Below are 21,570 nucleotides of genomic sequence, written 5' to 3' on the forward strand. Positions count from 1 at the left end.
GAGCCAACAAACAATTTAGATGGAGGAGGCTTGTTGTATCGACTGGTCTTGTTACATAAGGCCTGACCAATTTTATTTCTTGTTTTACGGATTTTTGTCCTCAGAAAGCCTAAAGGCAGAAGGGGAAAAAAATAAAGATAAAATCACCAGTCAAAGTAATATTCCTTCTAAATACTTATTATACATATCTTACTTTTGACAATTTATGAAGTGTATATGGGGCAAAAAACAATCGAAAAAAATTTCTTGTAAGTTTACATTTTTGGCCAATAAAAACATTAGGATCTTATTTTTTGAGCAGGGAAAATTCATTTTTATGTTTTTTCTAATTCTTGAAAAAATAAGACAGGCAGATCTGTAAAACAAAAAATAAAATTGGTCTTGCCTAATGGCAGAAATAACAAGGAAAGGAGGTAAAACTCCTAATTTCAGCATCTGGAACTGGACACACAATGAGCATCTTACCTATGAGCAAAGTTCCTCTTTAGAATTTGATTTAAAGCCAACTGCAGGTCATGTTTTGGAAGTCATGCATTAAAAGGAACATCTCTGTGGTTTAGTGAACAAGGAAATGGAATGTCTGTCATGTCATACCATAAAGTATAATCACTGGTACTTGTTGTTGCCCTGGCTGGCTGACCAGTAAGAACTGACCCGACTGGAGTCTGAATACAGTGCAGCAGTGAGCTACTACAATACAACTATTGTTACATGGCAGAGTTATTTGTTGTTAGACAATCATGTGACTGAAGTAGATGTTTGTGCAGACAGCTCTCATAGTACAGGCCCAGGGGTTCAATTTTTTTTTAAAAAGACACTTGCCACAGGGCAAGTGACTTTAAGAAAGTAACTTGTCCTCACTAATTATCCACTTGCCCTGATTTTATGACATAATTATGATGATGTAATTATGAAAAAAGAAATCAACATCGTATTTGATGTTAATGTTTACTGGACTATCTATTGAAAAGTGATAAATAGCAAAGAAAGATAACTCTACTTTATTATCATTGCGAAATTTAATAGCTACGTTTTGAGCAGATATGAAATTAAATCAAAGTTTATTTGCAGTTTGAAACCATGAGTGGAAATTATCTAGTAGCCCACGGACAAGTAAGATACCATTATTTGATTGCCCGAAATGAAAACTGACTTGTCCCGGGGGTCGGGCGATGGGATTTTTTAACCCCTGAGGCCATTTTGGTAACACAGTTATTCCATGTGTACCACAAACTATACAAGCACACAAACCTGTAGTGCAGCCTGTTCATATTTTATGTTATCGATCTGCCTTTTTAGTTTTTTTAAAACATCTAAACAAAATCAAATTGAAAATCAAATACTTTCAAGCAATATTCTTTCTTAATTTTGCATTCTTTCTCAACCCCCAAATTTATTAAAACCCAAAACACAGACCCTGATCCAGAGGGTGTGGGGGGATTGCAGGGGTGTGCACCCCCACTTTTGTCCTGAAAGTTTATTAAATGACCATTGAAACTTTCGTGAAAATGAAGTGTGCATCACCCCACCACCCTTTCTCAAGAGTGTGCACCCCCTTTCCCAAAAAGCTGTATCCTCCCCTGGAAAATATACTGATATGGCAATAGATTTGAGAAAGTTCATTCTATTTCTATATTTCCATTGTTATGACATTAATTCAATACAGCACTTATGGGAACAAGGTTGCTTGTTTCATGCATCGTCAATGGTTATGTATATAGTATGGAGGATCAATACATTTTAACCCACTTCACACCAAACCAGACATTGTTGCCACACGTTATATTCCGTCACGCCTCATCAAGTTATCAATATTTGATCAGGTGCCTTGCAATTAGTCTACATTTTAGATGACTTGTCCGGTACATCACCTCATTGGCAGGGGAGAATTATAATGATTGATAGTTTGACCCCTAACATCATGTTTGGAAAGGAGATTGACTTTTATCATCAGATTTGAAACATCAAAATTCCAGATCATTTGCATTGTGAGGTCAGTCCAAATGCTGCAAAAATTCACCAGATTAAACATACAAACTACTTTATTTTGTATGTCTTTTTCCATAATAGCAACATGTTTGATTATTCTTGCCTGGGAGAAATATAAAAAGTTTGTGGAAAAATATGAACATAAACATACACATCAATAATAAAACCACTGGAAAGAAGTCCTCAGATAATAACCCAATGGGAATGTGGACTCGACACACTGGTGCCGCAAGACATGAGACTGAAATTAACAGCTCACTGGATCAGCTTTCAACAATAAAGAATTGAAAATGTTCTAATTATTAAAACTGTTTATAATTTCTTGAAAGCCAATTCTTGCTGTTTTCTATGTAAGGGAGATTTATTGTAAGGTAGACAGTGTTTTGCATACTCCTCCAATATATACTTGGCCTAACACAACAATCTCCATTGTAAAGTAGGTGCACACACCATCAGTACATACTAATCGTCCTAGAAAATGGTTAGAACGTCCACCACTGCCAACATGCACCTGGAGAAGCTAAATCCACCTGGGCTAATTATAGGTCCTAATCAATAACCAATCAAGTAATGCTGATCAATAATTGTAGACAAATTACTTTGTCAGTGATCAATACAAGCTGGCAAGCTGATCAAAGCATTTTGTAATTAGAAAACAGATGCATATACAAGTGCATGGTAGTAATTTGAACAATGGTCACAAAGGTGTCTGATCTGTTGATTGAACAGTGAATAGTAATTAGAACAGGTAAAGACAGTATGCTTGATGAAGACATCATGAGGGTGTCCCCCCTCCCCCCTCCAAGGCTGACTCATATAGATAGACAGGGATCAATAGCGATTGCTGAGCAGGTTGCTGGTGTTTGTTTACTGTAATTAGCCAGGATTAGGATGGATGTGATTAGGTGATGGATTGCCACAATCCATGAAGATAATTGTTGTCGTGTTGTGCTAGTGTTGTGTACAATCTCTGATGAAACTCTTGTACAAGGAAGGAACTGTCTCTGATGAAACTCTTGTACAGGAAGGAACTGTAGCTATGTGTTGTGTACGGTCTCTGATGAAACTCTTGTACAAGGAAGGAACTGTAGCTATGTGTTGTGTACAGTCTCTGATGAAACTCTTGTACACGGAAGGAACTGTAGCTATGTGTTGTGTACAGTCTCTTATGAAACTCTTGTACACGGCAGGAAATGTAGCTGTGTGTTGTGTACAGTCTCTGATGAAACTCTTGTACACGGAAGGAACTGTAGCTATGTGTTGTGTACAATCTCTGATGAAACTCTTGTATGAATGTAGCTGTGTGTTGTGTACAATCTCTGATGAAACTCTTGTACACGGAAGGAAATGTAGCTATGTGTTGTGTACAATCTCTGATGAAACTCTTGTACACGGAAGGAACTGTAGCTATGTGTTGTGTACAATCTCTGATGAAACTCTTGTACACGGAAGGAACTGTAGCTGTTGATGTGTTGCATTGTTTCCTTGTTGTAGGGAAGTAGCACATAGCCGTTACATTCATGAATGTACATGGTGTCATGTGTCATTCATTCAGTGAGAATTCTGAATGTAGTTGCAGTTGCACGTGAGGCAGTGCTGCCATCTCTACGTCATCCATTATATAGTTTCTCTCTGATGTTTTCTGGATATGTTGAAATTCCTAGCTGCACTATGTTGCAACTGCATCATTGTTGTGTCAATGTATGTTCTGATCCATAGTCAAGGGATCTCACTGAAAGATGCATAAGTACATGGTACAAGATGTTTCTTGTCAAATTCTTCATCAATGGCTATATCAGTCATCACTAGTTCAGACAAACATGTTCAATGCACATGACTCTGACTGACTGTCATGACAACATCAAACTTTCAGTCCAAGCACATCTGTTAGATAATGGTGTGGCAGTTGGAAGACATTTTTCTGAAACCAGTTTTGTCTAAATCCATGTTTTCATGACGCATCCCTTGGACCAGCAGTCCCTGGCACTAAGGCCTCTGTGAAGGGATCAGTACCCATGGTACAGAATGCCAGTGGATATTTGTTGTAGCCTGCAGGATTATTTCACTGAAATGTGTCGGATCAGTTAATTGGTATTCAGTATCGGACAAATATCAAGTAATCACACACCAGGGACTGAATCAAGTGACCAAAGCGCTACCTTCAACAAATATCATTTGTGGTGAATATTCATGTATATGCCCTACATGGTGGTGAATATCTATGAGTGTGTGAACACTTGATGAACACGTGCAGCAAACACCGGGCCAACCCGTTATGGGAGTCAGTTCTCATGTGATCTGTGATCATCAGTACTTGTCTTCACATGAATGTACTGGCTGCACAAGGCTGATAGTGGCCAACAGACCTTATTACAATGGTGTGGTCTCATGTCATTATCTTGGTTGAATGTGAAGGAATTACTGCCAACTGTATCACTAAACACTGAGAGGGTGGGTGGGTGAGTGAGTGAGTGGCAGTGAGTGAGTGAGTGAGTGAGTGAGTGGGTGGGTGGGTGAGTGAGTGAGGAGTGAGTGTGGGTGGGTGGGTGAGTGAGTGAGGAGTGAGTGGTGGGTGAGTGAGTGAGGGTGGTGGTGTGAGTGGGTGGGTGGGTGGGTGGGTGGGTGGGTGAGGTGGGTGGGTGGATGGGTGAGGTGGGTGGGAGTGAGGTGAGTGAGTGGGTGTTGGGTGGGTGAGTGAGTGAGGAGGGAGGGAGGGTCAGTACTGGGGTATATGGGCAAGGACTACAAAGTGTCCCCAGCATGAACATTTATCCAAACAAGTATAGAATATAGAGTAAGGTGGGTACATAGCAATGGTTGTGTGCAGTGTGGGAAACAACTTGTGCATCAATATATGCAGTTGCATCTTGCTGTAATACCTCAACAATATTGACTGGTCAAGCTTGTCTTGATTGTCTTAATTTGGATGGATGAAAAATAACATATGTGCTGTTATTCTTATTAAACATATTCCATTAATTAAATATATATATTCCTAAGTTCTTTAACACAAACATTAATCAATGCTGGTACACTTCCTTTTGAGGCTGTAGCTATAGAGTACTGGATACATTTCTGATGAAATAGTGTTAGTTTTGGGGTGAACATTTCACTGTAATGTGGAATTCAGGACTTTCAGTTTAAATCTCCTCTTCAGGTTAAGGGAAGCAGTCATGAGTCAAAGTGTATCCTTCCTTAAATATAACTATAGAAATGTGTCACACTGAAATATAGAAAGGATATGGCATTCAAGAAACATCCTCTGGGATGATTCGAAGGAAGGATATGATTTGCAGCACTAGATAGTTGTCTCTTGAAGGGGTTTCAGGGGCAGGATAGGGCCCCAGTACTGTTCTGATGTACACTTCAATAATCTGGAATGTTCACCCAGAGAATGTGAGACATTCTCCCATTTACTGATAACCATCAGTTTCTACATCATGGAGAGTGGTAAAGCACTGCCTCCACTCACAGAAGGAATCTCTGCCGACTGTATGCCCTCTGTTGTGAGGGTTTACACAACTATCATATCTAACATATGGATATTCATACACATGCACTGAAAGACATAAATCTGAATTGGAATTCATGGATTCAATAATTTTCTTATCAACCTCTCTCTTTTCATGAATAGTTGGATATTACAACCATAGTGACAAGATGACTGACATACACACAGAGAGTCACTTTTCTCTGTGTTAAAACACAACATACAGTATATGAATAAACCTAAGTATTATTAGATGTTGGCGTCATAACAGAAATTTAAAAATATAATTTAAGTATACATACATACAATGATGTCCAGGTACAAAATATGACATTTGCATTTATATACAATAAGGACCTGACACATCTTCTCTTATATCTCCCGGGTATGTTTTTTACATGAGACATACATGAAGTGAATAATGGAATATGGTATATGTATAAAATGATTCTTCCACACAAAAGGACTGGCATATTATGTAAGTGGAGGGGGTCAGGAGGCTGATTATAGAGGTTAATGGTACAATGATAGGGAAAGACTGCACAATAATGTATCAAAACTATATGGATGGATAGGAAGGGTGCAGTTTTCAGATAAAACGTTGCAGGACCATTGATTTCTAGTAGGTGGGCGGTGTGATGGTCATAGTTACATATATTTGGGTGTGGTATGGTGCATGCATGGAAACATGTTACATAAAACCAGCCATTTATTTTGGGTGTGGTATGGTGCATGCATGGACACACATGTTACATATATTTGGGTGTGGTATGCACACCTCATGGAAATGCATAAAACATGTTAACTAATACCAGCCATGGAAACACCACACATATTCCACCTACACACTATGGTGCATGCATGGAAACTAGTAAAAACCCCATTCCATAAAACACCTCTCTCCCCAATTCAACTAATACCACCATGTCCCCTTACAATTCCATAAACACATTCGTCCACCTACACACTCGTCCACCTCAGCTAAACTCTCCACCTACACCTCTCCCCAACTCTCACCACCTCTCCCCAACTCTCAGCTAACACCACCCACCCCACACACACAAACTGGGTAATAACTTGAATAATATGTAAATTCTCCTGTCAGTATTAATTGGATGAATTTTATGTTTTTACAATTAGTGCTTGACTCCTGCATAGATTGGGGATGTACTTCCCCCCAACCCACACCATCAGTAGCATATGTTCCACACTACTGGGTCATATGTTCTGTGTGCTGTGGTATGTCACTATCTAGCTATCACTGCAATAAATACCTGGGTATAACTGGAGCACCTGTCATCAGTGAGGATTAGACTTGCTGCAGGTCTCTTTAGAAAAAAATAGTCCAAGCATCAATCAAACTTAGCAAATCTAATTGTCAGTGTCTGCATGCATTCAGTTTTTGTTGTTTTATCTAACGGCAGTATCTATCTCATTATTGTGGAGCTGTGTGTGGGTGTTGTGTTGTGTTGTGTTAGGTTGTGTTAGGTTGTGTTAGAGCCTTAGAGGTGGTGATTGATTACACCAGCAATTATTCACAGGGGGAAGTATGATAACACAGTTGGCTGGGTCACATCATCAACTCACTTTGTGACATATCTACACTCTTGTCCCTGGGGGGACCTGGCTGGGTCTTCTGGGCCACATTACATGAAGTCAAACAGATACTACTCAAACACACTTATACTAGACTACCCAGCTCTTCCATGCTCCTACAGATAGTCATGACATGACAGATTCAACTGCAGGATCAGGAAGGACTCGGGTGCTCCTCAACACTTTTTGAGTAACACATTGACAAATTCATTTGAACATGCAGTAAAACCAAGTTCTATGGACAGTCAACTTCTTTGTTGCAATGATTGCAACGTTTCGGTCATAACTTGCTTGATAACAGTGTCAGTACCTACAGAGTGCTCCGAAATGTCGCATTCATTGCAATAAAGACGTTGACTATCCATCTTGGTTTAGTACCCTCCATCTATGCAACTTCTAAAATGCCTCTCAAAGAAGTTATTTGAACATGTTTTGTTGGTACTCCCACCAGGAAGTTCACAATTGTGTAAACGTATACTATTGTAAAATATACTGGTCGTTACCTGTATATGTAGTACTACAGCTGTTCAAACAGTTTTAATTATTTTTTCCATAAACAAAATAAGTTATAAGATGTGACTGTGACTGTGTAACCAGCTGTGAGGGGAGGTGAGGTAGCACAGTGGTTAAAGCACTCACACTGAAGACCCAGGCTCCATTCCCCATGTGTGTACTATGCCTATAAACGGCTCTCTCACTCACTCATCAGATATAACCTGCCATATTGCTGGAATATCGTTGAGTGCAGCGTTACAAAACCAACGAACCAACTAGGTCTGCCATATCAGAGACCATATATAGCTATATACCTGGAATATTGCCGTGTTACAAAACCAGCCAACCAACCAACTGTGACATGCCCCACAAACCCACCTGTAGCTATTTAAAACATATGTGTCCTTTAACACTGGTTGTTCTTTTTCTCATGACAAGGACGTTTTGTATAACAAACGTCTTTTCTCTTCTCCCTTCATTACCTGTGCATGTTTCTGTGCAACACCCCAAGAGCTAAACTCACGTGGTCTAGAAAACATTTCACTGCACAATAAATTTACCTCTTGTTAAAACGTTTTTCTCAAAGCTGACTACCTAACGTGGTATTAGCTCCATTTGCATGTTTCCATCACGTCTTTTTTCAAATCAAACGCAGATGTCATGGTTCATGGTTACCCCAGAATCTTATCAGTTATGAGGGGAGATAACCCAACCCCAGTCGCAAATATACCTCGCGTAGCTATAGAGAAGTGATGCTACAGCACCATCCCGCTATTCCCCACCCCTTCCACTGCCTGATGAAACTATCTTACATCTGTCCACGACAACTGACGTCCTTGGCGCAACCTAATATCGCCGAGTCGAACAGCTGGGACGGTGACAGCGGCAGGTGTTGGTGTCACTTGGCTGTGGATGAACACAGCGATAGAACATCCCTGGCCTACCCTCATCAGTGGGATATAAAACCACCAGCCACACAACAGGGATGCTCTCCATTACAAACCGGCATCCGATTTCCAAGAATATCTGAATCGTCATTAAATCATCTCCGGTTAAAGATATATTTTCAGTCGTGTCGGATATGACATTGGATGACACATGTTTAAATACAGGTTACCGTCCCTGCGATGTACGTGCTCCGACAACAGGGTGTTTGTGGAGACGGTGGGTGCTGGGAGCTCACATTCCGTGTAGCACTGACTGAAGATAGTACATCGGGCGTGACGCGCACCTGTCACAGAACACACTCATGTTTGTGGAATGTTGGGGCCTTTGATGAGTGGAACTGAAGTACCCTGCTTACCCTTTTCAGTAACGTTTGTGGAAGTGCATGTGTTCATTTAGATAAGCGATTTATAGGATTCTTCGTCTACCTCAACGTCTACAGCTAACGTCTACGTCAACTACAGTGGCACATGTGGTGGTATAAATCAGACGCTGTTTAGTCCCCGTGAAAACTGATCCCTGACAGTTATATGGTATATAAATCTGAGAGCGTGACCCTTGGCCCCATGTTCACCATGTTAATAACCCCGACGTCCTCGGTACCTGTCAGGTGAGACGTACATGACCTGCTGCTGACAACGTCACATGGACACTCGATACCTCACTTGACTAGTTCCTGCACAGCACCTACACGTCATATTTAAGCAGCAATATCAAAATAGCTTTGTGGCAATTTAGAGCCCGCAGTATTAATACATACAGCATCTGTATTCTTTCACTTTTGGTAGCTATCGTAGTACTTGCATGATAATGGAACCATGTTCTGTACCGAAAGTCCTCATCAGCATTGTATAAATCGTATATTGTACTACACAAACTGAAATATCCCACATGTGACCACCATGTTGAAAACAATATGCAAACAGTCTCACAGACAGATACGGTATGTCTCATAGTTTTCACCATGGCCCGCAAACACTGGTAAAGTATATGGCTAGCCTGTTTCAATTACCTTTATTGGGTTATTTTAAGCTGAATGTAGATATTCTTGCAGGACAACCACAGTATGTCAGTATGCATTACTTGCAAGATCTAAGGCCACGAACAGTATGCATAAGTTGCAGTCACTGTGGCCACCAATAAACACAGTATGTCAGTATGAGCTACATACGAGTACTGTAGCCACAGGTAGACATGTCTGCTACTCGACTAAATCATACGAGTTTTGAGCTTGATTCAGTGTTAATTATAGTTTCAAGGATCAGGGACAAAGACTGGATAGTTATCGATGAAGTCGACACTGAAACTAAATATGACAATATTCAACAGTTGTATGATCCCCAAGGAGTTGAGATTAATAATACGCTGTGCCGTTTGAGTTCGACATCAATGATCGAGGGAAAATCAAAGCTATACAAATGTTAGAATAATAATAATATACCAGACACGTGGCCACGAAGACATACAAACTCGGGTGCTCACACAAGGGCCATGCACGGGAATGTAGTATAGCACATAAACTGCCCCAGGTGTATACAGGACTGACATCGTATATATACATTAACGTGTGAAACAATCCTCCCAGGACTGAGAGTGTGAATGTTGTTTCATGCCGCAGCCAGCACAATCCCAGTGGCGAGATGTAAGTAGTGACGTACCGACCAGACAACCAGTCACTGAAGGTATGATCCACGCTATCGGAACGCGGTGTCGGCCAAACAATCACCAAACCACCCGGTGTTTTAGTGGACGAGAACACGGGCTTTTGGTACAGTATGTGACAGGAGGGAATCTAGCTGTGATTAGTAATATGTACACCGAGTTTAATTATGTTCACGAAAAATAAGCTTTCAACCTGTTTCTTATGTATAAACAGAGACCATATGGTCTCTGGTATAAATGAATGGTCAAACATTTAGTAAATTGTCCGGTGAAGCGCTGACCAAGGTATATGACAGTGGTGGGCCTCCCTGTACGATATCGCGTGGAGGTTGTCATGCAGGCTTGTTGTGACGCCCGTCTGTCAACGGTCTGGAGCTATCAGCGGACTGGGGCTGTCAACGGACGGGAGCTATGAAAGAATGCATTATCTCGTACGTCGCTAATTAAAGTGTCCTCGTTTTTCCCACGCAGAGAACCCGAGCCAAAATAGCCCTACTCCACAGTGGCCTGCTTTCAAACGCCCAGCACCGCGTTCAAATTGACAGACCACCACCAAGTGTATGCACACATTTGGACGAGTTCCTACACATGTGTTCTGCATACTCAAAAACTTGACCCCAGCAATCACAGGTCACTGGTAATATGGACCAATCAGCAAATCGGAACTCAAAGCAATTGGCCACTTCCCCCAGCGAACGGTAGCAGGTAGCTATTAAAGCGATATTTGTTATTGAAACCATACTTGTACCCCCGGAGAGTAATGTTCTTTATAAGTTCCACCTGCAATAAATGTTTTGATTCATGCACCATACACACAATACTTCGTGTATGTATAGGCTATGTGTATAGCACACAATGAACAATGTTTCTGCATGTCCAGTTTATATACAGATGTGTATTTCTGGATTGTATTGTACATGTAAACTTTATTCATTTGTTAAACAACACTTTTTAAAGACACTTTATAGATGACAACCTCTTTATTGTATTATGTAAAAGCCTATTGTTTTCACTGTTCCTAAACAACTGCTATGGCAAGGAAACAGATAACCCTTTTTCTGCCTTATGGGGAAATTGTGACGCGCCTTATAGTCTTCTTATTTGCATTAAGGAAAATATCTCTCAACTTATGAAATCATATCAATAATATTCATATTCTTGCGCATATTATTAACTAAAGGTTACCTTAACTTAGAAACCGTCCTGTCACACAATTCCGAAAAACAACAAATCCATGCAGGGTCCAAGATGACCCTTGTCAGCTGATCTGCAAGCTAATCCTCTGTAAGGACTCATTCACGACAGAGGCGGACGAACACTACCAGCTAATAAACAATCAAAATTCATTTGTGAATAGAATATGGGTTCTAACGTCAACTTACCTCTGTATCTGTTGTGTTGACAGACGCAGGGGGATCATTCTCCCCATCAGAACCGCGACCCTGCCCTTCCTCCGCCATGATCGTCCGTCAGTGTCGACTCAGTCTGAAACAAGTGACGCACATTGAATTGCTGCAGCAGCAGACAGCGCACATCCCAGGTCGGGGCTACAGGGGGATGAGTCCTTTCCTTCCTATTAGAACAATGCTGGCTATATTAAACACTCACTGGCTGGCCAAGCGTTAACACAGAGTCTCGTCAAAACACATGAAAAGTACTCCCGTAATGCCCGCCTAATTTTAAGATCTCAAAAAGTCCGCGAAAGATTTGCTCAGATTTACACAGAAATATTGATCGGAATCTGTATTTACCAGCGACGTGACCGTGTAGTTCGGGGGTCAGCCTGCTGCAGTCGGATTCAGACGCCTTGCCTTGGGCCTTAGTCAGAGCCTCGAACTAACGAAGCCTCACAGCATCCCCACATCCAACAAAGATTATTGAATACATTCATTGAAATTATTCTTCTGAGAACTCTCTATAACCTTTGCAAATCTCCGAATGCGTTTAATGCCTCATTCATACACTCAGTAAACATTAATGGTAGAATGTTTGGAAAAGATTTGCAGTGAATTCAAAACGCCAAAAACCAACCGTTCATTGAAGTGGAACTGGAATAAATTGAAGTATGTTTTAAATCTTCCTGCTTGAGAGTTCTCGGTTGAAGTGTTCTATTTGTAGAAACGTATAGTTAAGGGACTATGCTTACGTTCTGTATGAATAGCCGCTTTCACTTGTCCTACAGTAACAATGTACCTGGTGGCCACAAACCATTGGCAGTAATTACGTTTGCTCAAATACATTTTTTAAATCGAACCTGGGTCTTGTATGTGTCAATGACTTTACTGGCCAGCCTTTTCTGATAAGTAAAGATGAAGTACTCTGCTGAGATTAGTAACATCCAAGGAACATTAAAGTTTATGTGTTGCTATTACAAATACCCTAATCTGCTATGTAAGACCCTGAAACAATTATATCCCAGAAAGACCATGCAAGTCTAGAATATGTGGCAAGTCTAGATTTCGATAGTTTGAGGAAATGAAGAAAGTCTCCTTTTCATTTTTTTAATTTTTTTTATTATGAACTGTTTTATGTGTAAAATATGTTCACTGCAGACACTAGTTGTTAGTCTACAAACACCCATGGATAACTATTAAACTGATGGCTGTTTTCCTTAGTAGTCACACACCGGGAACCACTGTCTAATTCAGGAAGAAAACGAACGATGAGGAAACGAATAATAATAAGAAGAGCCCCATCCTCCCCACACAACACTCACACGCAGCCATTTAACTCATACCTATATAACACGATTGTATATTTGCGCTTATCTCCCTACCCGCTTCTCTCCACACACAAAGACACAGCGCTGTAGGAACCGTTAAGAATAGGTTATTAGGATAAAAACCCATCAGAACCGTTTAAAATAATTTCAGTTTCATTTGTATATTTCTCGAATCGTAATACCAAATTGATCTGATTGGTTCATCGATAACACTAAGCAGTATGGGGCAAAGCATTTATTCTGCACTGGTAATACTGACAAATTCATACGATCACTGGGTTCGAATCTAGGCCCTTTCCAGATAGAGGTTTCAGCTCTACGACTATGTTGTTGGTTGTTGTTTAACGCCACACTCAGCAGTATTCCTGCTGCATGGCGACGGTCTGTTCATAATCGAGTTTGGACCAGACAATCCAGTGATCAACATCATGAGCATCGATCTACGCAGCTTGGATAGGATGACATGTGTCAACCAAGTCAGCGAGCCTGACCACCCGATCCCGTTTGTCGCCTCTTACGACAAGCATGGGTTACTGAAGATCAATATTCTAACCCGGAACTTCATGGGTCCTACCACTATGAAACTCTATACTTTGTGCAAACTAGGTGTTATGAAACCGCGATAAGACTAGAATTATAAGAAAAATGGGCGTAATTATAAACAGACTGACATATTCGTTGACGTTGCGGTGCCCCTGTCATAAAGACACCACACGGATAATATATCTACATTTGTAGTATCTGATAACATCTAGTAATATATCTAATTCCACTGACTGAATGCCGTGAAGGTGACTAGCAGTTCTGCAGGTTGTTACACACAGATGGGTTTGATTCTCTCACGAAGTTGTTTAAATCCTCCGATGAGGAATTGTATAACTTGACAGAAACTAAGCAGAAACGAACAAGTTATGTCCAGATGGAAACGTTTCGATACTTACCTTACTCACAGACTGAGGTGCAAAACCTGACCTCGGGGGTTGAGTTGAAACAAAGACACCCTCCACGCCCTCAGCACTAAGCCGCGGCGAGGGGTACGATATGTTCACTTGAATGTCCGTGGGGCGCCTGGAGCTGTATTCAGCTTCCGGTTGACAATGATATTTTATGCCATGTTTCTCTGACTGCTTGTATTCGTATACATGCATAAAGCTACGATGTGTAGGGATAACAGATCACATAACCCATTGTCATTTGCCCAGCGGTGGTCGCTTCTGGATGCCCCTAATGTCCCCTGGTGTTTATGAAATCCTGAGAAATATCATGGGAATACTTCCTCAAATGCAACACGAGAAAAACAGACAAGGACACATGCAAGACACACGGAAATAAAAAGTGTTTGAAAGTTTCGTTTGCAAACCACAGCCTCCAAGACCAGCCTCGCGTGATCAGCACGCAGCAGTGACAGATCCTGTTTGTGGTCAACACGGTCCACACACCCACTTAACTGTCACCAAATATTAACCTGCATGTATGTGTCACCATTAGTCAGATTTCCGCACATATTTATGAAAACAGTGTTCTATTATATTGCAATATATTATTTCCGTGTTGAACAAAAATTACAAAAAATAGCACAAGGCTCAATTTATGAATCATACTTGAGACCTTCGGCCTTCCTCAGTTCCTATATCCTGCTTAACATTGTCACCATGTACTATGTCAGACTAGATCCTGCATAACACTGTCACCGTGTACTACATCAGACTAGATCCTGCATAACACTGTCACCATGTACTACATCAGACTAGATCCTGCATAACACTGTCACCATGTACTACATCAGACCAGACCCTGTATAACACTGTCACCATGTACTACATCAGACTAGACCCTGCATAACACTGTCATGTACTACATCAGACTAGACCCTGTATAACACTGTCACCATGTACTACATCAGACTAGATCCTGTATAACACTGTCACCATGTACTACATCAGACCAGACCCTGTATAACACTGTCACCATGTACTACATCAGACTAGATCCTGCATAACACTGTCACCATGTACTACATCAGACTAGACCCTGTATAACACTGTCACCATGTACTACATCAGACTAGACCCTGTATAACACTGTCACCATGTACTACATCAGACTAGACCCTGTATAACACTGTCACCATGTACTACATCAGACTAGACCCTGTATAACACTGTCACCATGTACTACATCAGACTAGACCCTGTATAACACTGTCACCATGTACTACATCAGACTAGACCCTGTATAACACTGTCACCATGTACTACATCAGACTAGATCCTGTATAACACTGTCACCATGTACTACATCAGACTAGACCCTGCATAACACTGTCATCATGTACTACATCAGACTAGACCCTGTATAACACTGTCACCATGTACTACATCAGACTAGACCCTGTATAACACTGTCATCATGTACTACATCAGACTAGATCCTGTATAACACTGTCACCATGTACTACATCAGACTAGACCCTGTATAACACTGTCACCATGTACTACATCAGACTAGACCCCTCCTGTATAACACTGTCACCATGTACTACATCAGACTAGACCCTCCCTGTATAACACTGTCACCATGTACTACATCAGACTAGATCCTGCATAACACTGTCATCATGTACTACATCAGACTAGACCCTGTATAACTATAACACTGTCATCATGTACTACATCAGACTAGACCCTGTATAACACTGTCACCATGTACTACATCAGACTAGACCCTGTATAACACTGTCATCATGTACTACATCAGACTAGACCCTGTATAACACTGTCACCATGTACTACATCAGACTAGACCCTGTATAACACTGTCACCATGTACTACATCAGACTAGACCCTCCCTGTATAACACTGTCACCATGTACTACATCAGACTAGACCCTCCCTGTATAACACTGTCACCATGTACTACATCAGACTAGACCCTGTATAACACTGTCACCATGTACTACATCAGACCAGACCCTGTATAACACTGTCACCATGTACTACATCAGACTAGACCCTGTATAACACTGTCACCATGTACTACATCAGACTAGATCCTGTATAACACTGTCACCATGTACTACATCAGACTAGACCCTGTATAACACTGTCACCGTGTACTACATCAGACTAGACCCTGCATAACACTGTCACCATGTACTACATCAGACTAGACCCTGTATAACACTGTCACCATGTACTACATCAGACTAGACCCTGTATAACACTGTCACCATGTACTACATCAGACTAGACCCTCCCTGTATAACACTGTCACCATGTACTACATCAGACTAGACCCTGTATAACACTGTCACCATGTACTACATCAGACTAGACCCTGCATAACACTGTCACCATGTACTACATCAGACTAGACCCTGCATAACACTGTCACCATGTACTACATCAGACTAGACCCTGTATAACACTGTCACCGTGTACTACATCAGACTAGACCCTGTATAACACTGTCACCATGTACTACATCAGACTAGACCCTGTATAACACTGTCACCGTGTACTACATCAGACCAGACCCTGCATAACACTGTCACCATGTACTACATCAGACTAGACCCTGTATAACACTGTCACCATGTACTACATCAGACTAGACCCTGTATAACACTGTCACCATGTACTACATCAGACTAGACCCTGTATAACACTGTCACCATGTACTACATCAGTCTAAATCGTCAGATGTTTCTGTTACATTGTCAGGTGGATGTGTTTCATTGTCTGATGAATATGTTTCATTTTCAGATAAATGTTTCATTGCGAAATGTTGATGAATGTGATTGCAATGTGATCTCAAATTGATGCAAAAGTTAAAATGAAACCAACCCATGCAGTTGGGAACTGTAAATGCTGTAATGTATACATAACCTACTGAGTGCAGAAATTACAGCCGTTTAGTTGCGACAATTTACAGGGAGGGTAGACGCGTAGACTACAACCCCCATCCTACCCCAACCCCACACCGACACACGGTCACCTGTACATGAGCAGCTCCAGAAGCGGGTATGATTCGTGTATGTATAGCGGGTGGCCTAGTTTGCGGGGGTGCTATGCTGAGTTCCATCTCTTGTGTCAGCCAGGATTCGCTTATTTTGGGTTCGACTCAAGGATCTGCGCGATTATGTTTCTCTTGTAAGTAAATACACTGGCGTGACGCATATCCCTTTGTCATTCAGGACAATGACAGTTTAAAGTAACCCAATATGTATCTGATTGCGGCGTCAAACAACAGTCACCCATTACATAAAACAAAATCGGTAGTTGTAATAACGTATTGTACCACATATATTTATTTCGTGTTCGGAAAAGCATTTACATAAAATATACTTTCTGATGCTTTCACGAGTCAATCAATCTACTTTGGGGAGCTGTTTTTGTCGCTACTCACTGTATCTACACACATTGTTGGGCCAAAACAGGATGCAAATATTCTAATTTTATTCCATATTTGTAAATAATCTGGCCGTAAACTAAGTACAAAACACATCTGAAAGTGAAGGAAAACTGCGATATGGTATTCAGGACAGGTGCTCCTCAGGCTGGAGATGTAGGGCAGATACAGCAGGTGCGAGGTGATGTTCTAGATCTGTCTCCGCACCTCCTTACTGACGACAGTGATGTGGACATAGCAGATCTACAGAACCTACGTTGACCAGGCGGCCTTTATCTTCCTGACCCTCACCTTCAAGCGTCGCCACCTAGTATACTTCTATGTCCTGGATTACTGCAGACCCACTAATTGTACGTGACAGACTGTCGCGGTGATGTCCCAGTGTGTGTCACGTACCTCCATAAATAATTCCATGATTCGGACGACATGATGATAACTGCTTCACACAGCTGTTTCCTTCTCTCTATGTTTGCACATTGCGTGCACATTGCGTGCACATTGCGTTCCTTGCTGCAGCATTGAATGGTGGTTGGTTGGTTGGTTGTTTTACGCCGCACTCACCAATATTCCAGCTACATGGCGGCGGTCTGTGAATACTCGAGTCTGGACCAGACAATCCGTTGATCAACAGCATGAGCATCGATCAACGCAATTGGGATGCGATGACATGTGCCAACCAATCAACATTGAATGGGAAACCGTTAATTGTTGCTACAATTGTAAGTCTGACATGAATGCTTGTGGTCGTTTTTGACAAATTGTGTGTACATTGAAAACGTCTTGTCTTGCTAACCGAACTGCAAGTCTGGCGGAAGCCGTGCGACCTGAACTTTGCTTTCAAATATGAATTGAATATTTTTGTTATTCGCTACTGGATCAAGCTTGGGTCTCGACCACAACGCGGTTTTAGGAGTAAGACTATTCTTAAGCATATCAGTGAACAACGTTTGACGCGCGGCAAGGAAGTACATATATTTTAACATTACAAAACGCAATATGATGTTACCAGTAATCTGACATGGTCCCTATGTTACCGCTAGTTGAATATGATGCTGTTTAGCATAGTGGTCAGCGTTCCCACTAGTTCGAATCTCCATGTTTTGATAGATTTCGTCTATGCAAGCATACCCAGCATACCATTTGACAATAGAGATGTAACGAAAATAGTGTAATGATGTCAAGCGTAGAATACACGGAGAATAAATCGAGTTTAATGCGGTGTAGAAAGTTTACCCCCGTCTAAACATTTGAGCACATTCACTGGTAGATGCGGTTAGTGGGTCAGAAAACTGTCGTCAACTGTACAATGACATAGCACAATTGCTTGTTTATGAACGGTTATGGCGGTTCCGTGTAATCAATAGAGACCCAGTCACTGAGCGCTCCCCGTGTCCATGCAGTCTGTGTGTACACTCAATCATGCAGGGCTTTGAGGATATGTTACATCGTTATTTATCCAAGATATTATCTCTTTGTAACTCTTCCATTTGATGTTAGAGACGTATTTAAGTTATATAAAGCCTCGTGTTTATGAACCCTTGTCTGTCTGAAGCAGCAAGAGTTTTGATGACAGTCTCCAGTGAAGAAACCATCAATTTCTGATAGAGAGTGTGTACTCTGTTGAACTTACGTAAACATGGACGCTGAATTAAACATAATAATTGTATGTATGGCTCTGAAGTGATTGATATCTAAAGTTCGGTCGTACAGCACATGAGTAGGCTGAACCAATAACGGATATTTTATGTCATTGTTCAGTGTGTTCTTAAGTCAACCAACTTTATATACTTTTAACAGCCACTTCACTTGGCAATATTGATGATAATATGTTTCATCCCAATAGATTAGGAAAACCATGATTACTAAGTATTTGTTTTAATGAATTGCAAACGGATATTTATGTGATGTCTTTAATGCTATTCACTTGCTCCTTTGTAAGACGGCTCTGATGTAATTGGAAGTACCATGTCTACATTTTGGCGCACAATTCCTAGTGACTGTATCATGCTGCATTTCACGCTGACTGTATCATGCTGCATTTCACGCTGACTGTATCAAGCTGCTTATCCCAATGACTGTATCATGCTGCATTTCCCATTTCCTATCATGACTGTATCATGACTGCATTTCCCATTTCCCAGTGACTGTATCATGCTGCATTTCCCAATGACTGTATCATGCTCATTCTGCAATTCCCAATTGACTGTATCATGCTGCATTTCCCAATGACTGTATCATGCTGCATTTCCTAATGACTGTATCATGCTGCAATTCCCATTCCCTAATGACTGTATCATGCTGCAATTCCCTAAATGACTGTATCATCCTGCATTTCCTAATGACTGTATCATCCTGCATTTCCTAATGACTGTATCATGCTGCATTTCCTAATGACTGTATCATCCTACATTTCCTAATGACTGTATCATCCTGCATTTCCTAATGACTGTATCATGCTGCATTTCCTAATGACTGTATCATGCTGCAATTCCCATTCCCTAATGACTGTATCATCCTGCATTTCCCATTCCCTAATGACTGTATCATCCTGCATTTCCTAATGACTGTATCATGCTGCAATTCCCATTCCCAATGACTGTATCATGCTGCATTTCCTAATGACTGTATCATGCTGTAATTCCCATTTCCTAATGACTGTATCATCCTGCATTTCCCAATGACTGTATCATGCTGCATTTCCCAATGACTGTATCATGCTGCATTTCCTAATGACTGTATCATCCTGCATTTCCCAATGACTGTATCATGCTGCAATTCCCATTCCTAATGACTGTATCATGCTGCATTTCCCAATGACTGTATCATGCTGCATTTCCCAATGACTGTATCATGCTGCACTCTGCATTTCCCAATGACTGTATCATGCTGCATTTCCCAATTCCTGTATGATGCTGCATTCCCAATGACTGTATCATTCTGATTTCCTGTGATCATCATTTTGCATTTCCTAATGACTGTATCATGCTGCATTTCCCAATGACTGTATCATGCTGCATTTCCCAATGACTGTATCATTCTGCATTTCCCATTGACTGTATACTGTATGCATTCCTAATGACTGTATCATTTCCCAATGACTGTATCATGCTGCATTTCCCAATGACTGTATCATGCTGCAATTCCATTCCCTAATGATCATCTTAATGACTGTATCCTGCATTTCCTAATGACTGTATCATCCTGCATTTCCCATTTCCCAATGACTGTATCATGCTGCATTTCCCAATGACTGTATCATGCTGATTGTAATTCTGCATTTCCTAATGACTGTATCATCCTGCATTTCCCAATGACTGCATATCATTTCATTTCCTAATGACTGTATCATCCTGCATTTCCCAATGACTGTATCATCCTGCATTTCCCAATGACTGTATCATCATTCTGCATTTCCTAATGACTGTATCATGCTGCATCCCATTCCTAATGACTGTATCATGCTCAATTGCATTTCCCAATGACTGTATCATTCTGCATTTCCCATTTCCCAATGACTGTATCATTCTGCATTTCCCAATGACTGTATCATGCTGCAATTTTCCTAATGACTGTATTCATTCCTGCATTTCCTAATGACTGTATCATCCTGCATTTCCCATTTGACATCATGCTGACTGTATCATGCTGCAATTCCCATTCCCTAATGACTGTATCATTCTGCATTTCCCAATGACTGTATCATTCTGCATTTCCCAATGACTGTACTGTATCATGCTGCAATTCACCATCATGCTGCATTTCTATTGACTGTATCATGCTGCAATTCCCATTTCCTAATGACTGTATCATCCTGCATTTCCCAATGACTGTATCATGCTGCATTTCCCAATGACTGTATCATGCTGCAATTCCCATTTCCTAATGACTGTATCATCCTGCATTTCCTAATGACTGTATCATGATGCAAATTTCCAATGACTGTATCATGCATTTCCCTAATGACTGTATCATGCATTTGACTGTATCATGCTGCATTTCCCATTTCCCAATGACTGTATCATGCTGCATTTCCCAATGACTGTATCATGCTGCATTTCCCATTTCCCAATGACTGTATCATGCTCCATTTCCCAATGACTGTATCATGCTGCAATTCCCATTTCCCAACGACTGTCTCATTAATCTACGGCTGCATCATGCTGCAGTTTCTGTCAATCCATCCCCGTCTCCCGCTAATTATTTTCTTTCAGCCCTATATGAGATCTCTAATCTGCAGATTGATCTGCAGGCTGATTTTTA

The 21,570-nt window shown here is 41.0% G+C and overlaps 1 protein-coding gene across 1 annotated transcript in view; it reads right to left on the reverse strand.

Moving 5' to 3' along the window:
- The window catches only part of LOC124259811 (band 4.1-like protein 3), an 83,015-nt gene extending 68,900 nt beyond the window's left edge, over window positions 1–14,115 (reverse strand). The window contains exons 1-2 of the mRNA XM_046694014.1: window positions 13,841–14,115; window positions 11,560–11,662 (exon numbers count right to left, since the gene is read on the reverse strand). Coding sequence (XP_046549970.1) covers window positions 11,560–11,637 — 78 coding nt within the window. The 5' untranslated portion in view covers window positions 11,638–11,662; window positions 13,841–14,115. The remainder of the gene's footprint in view (window positions 1–11,559; window positions 11,663–13,840) is intronic.
- Window positions 14,116–21,570: the final 7,455 nt, after the last annotated feature.

The sequence above is a fragment of the Haliotis rubra genome, unplaced genomic scaffold, assembly GCF_003918875.1.
Source record: "Haliotis rubra isolate DU_JTF1 unplaced genomic scaffold, ASM391887v1 Scf739, whole genome shotgun sequence".
NCBI lineage: Eukaryota > Metazoa > Mollusca > Gastropoda > Lepetellida > Haliotidae > Haliotis > Haliotis rubra.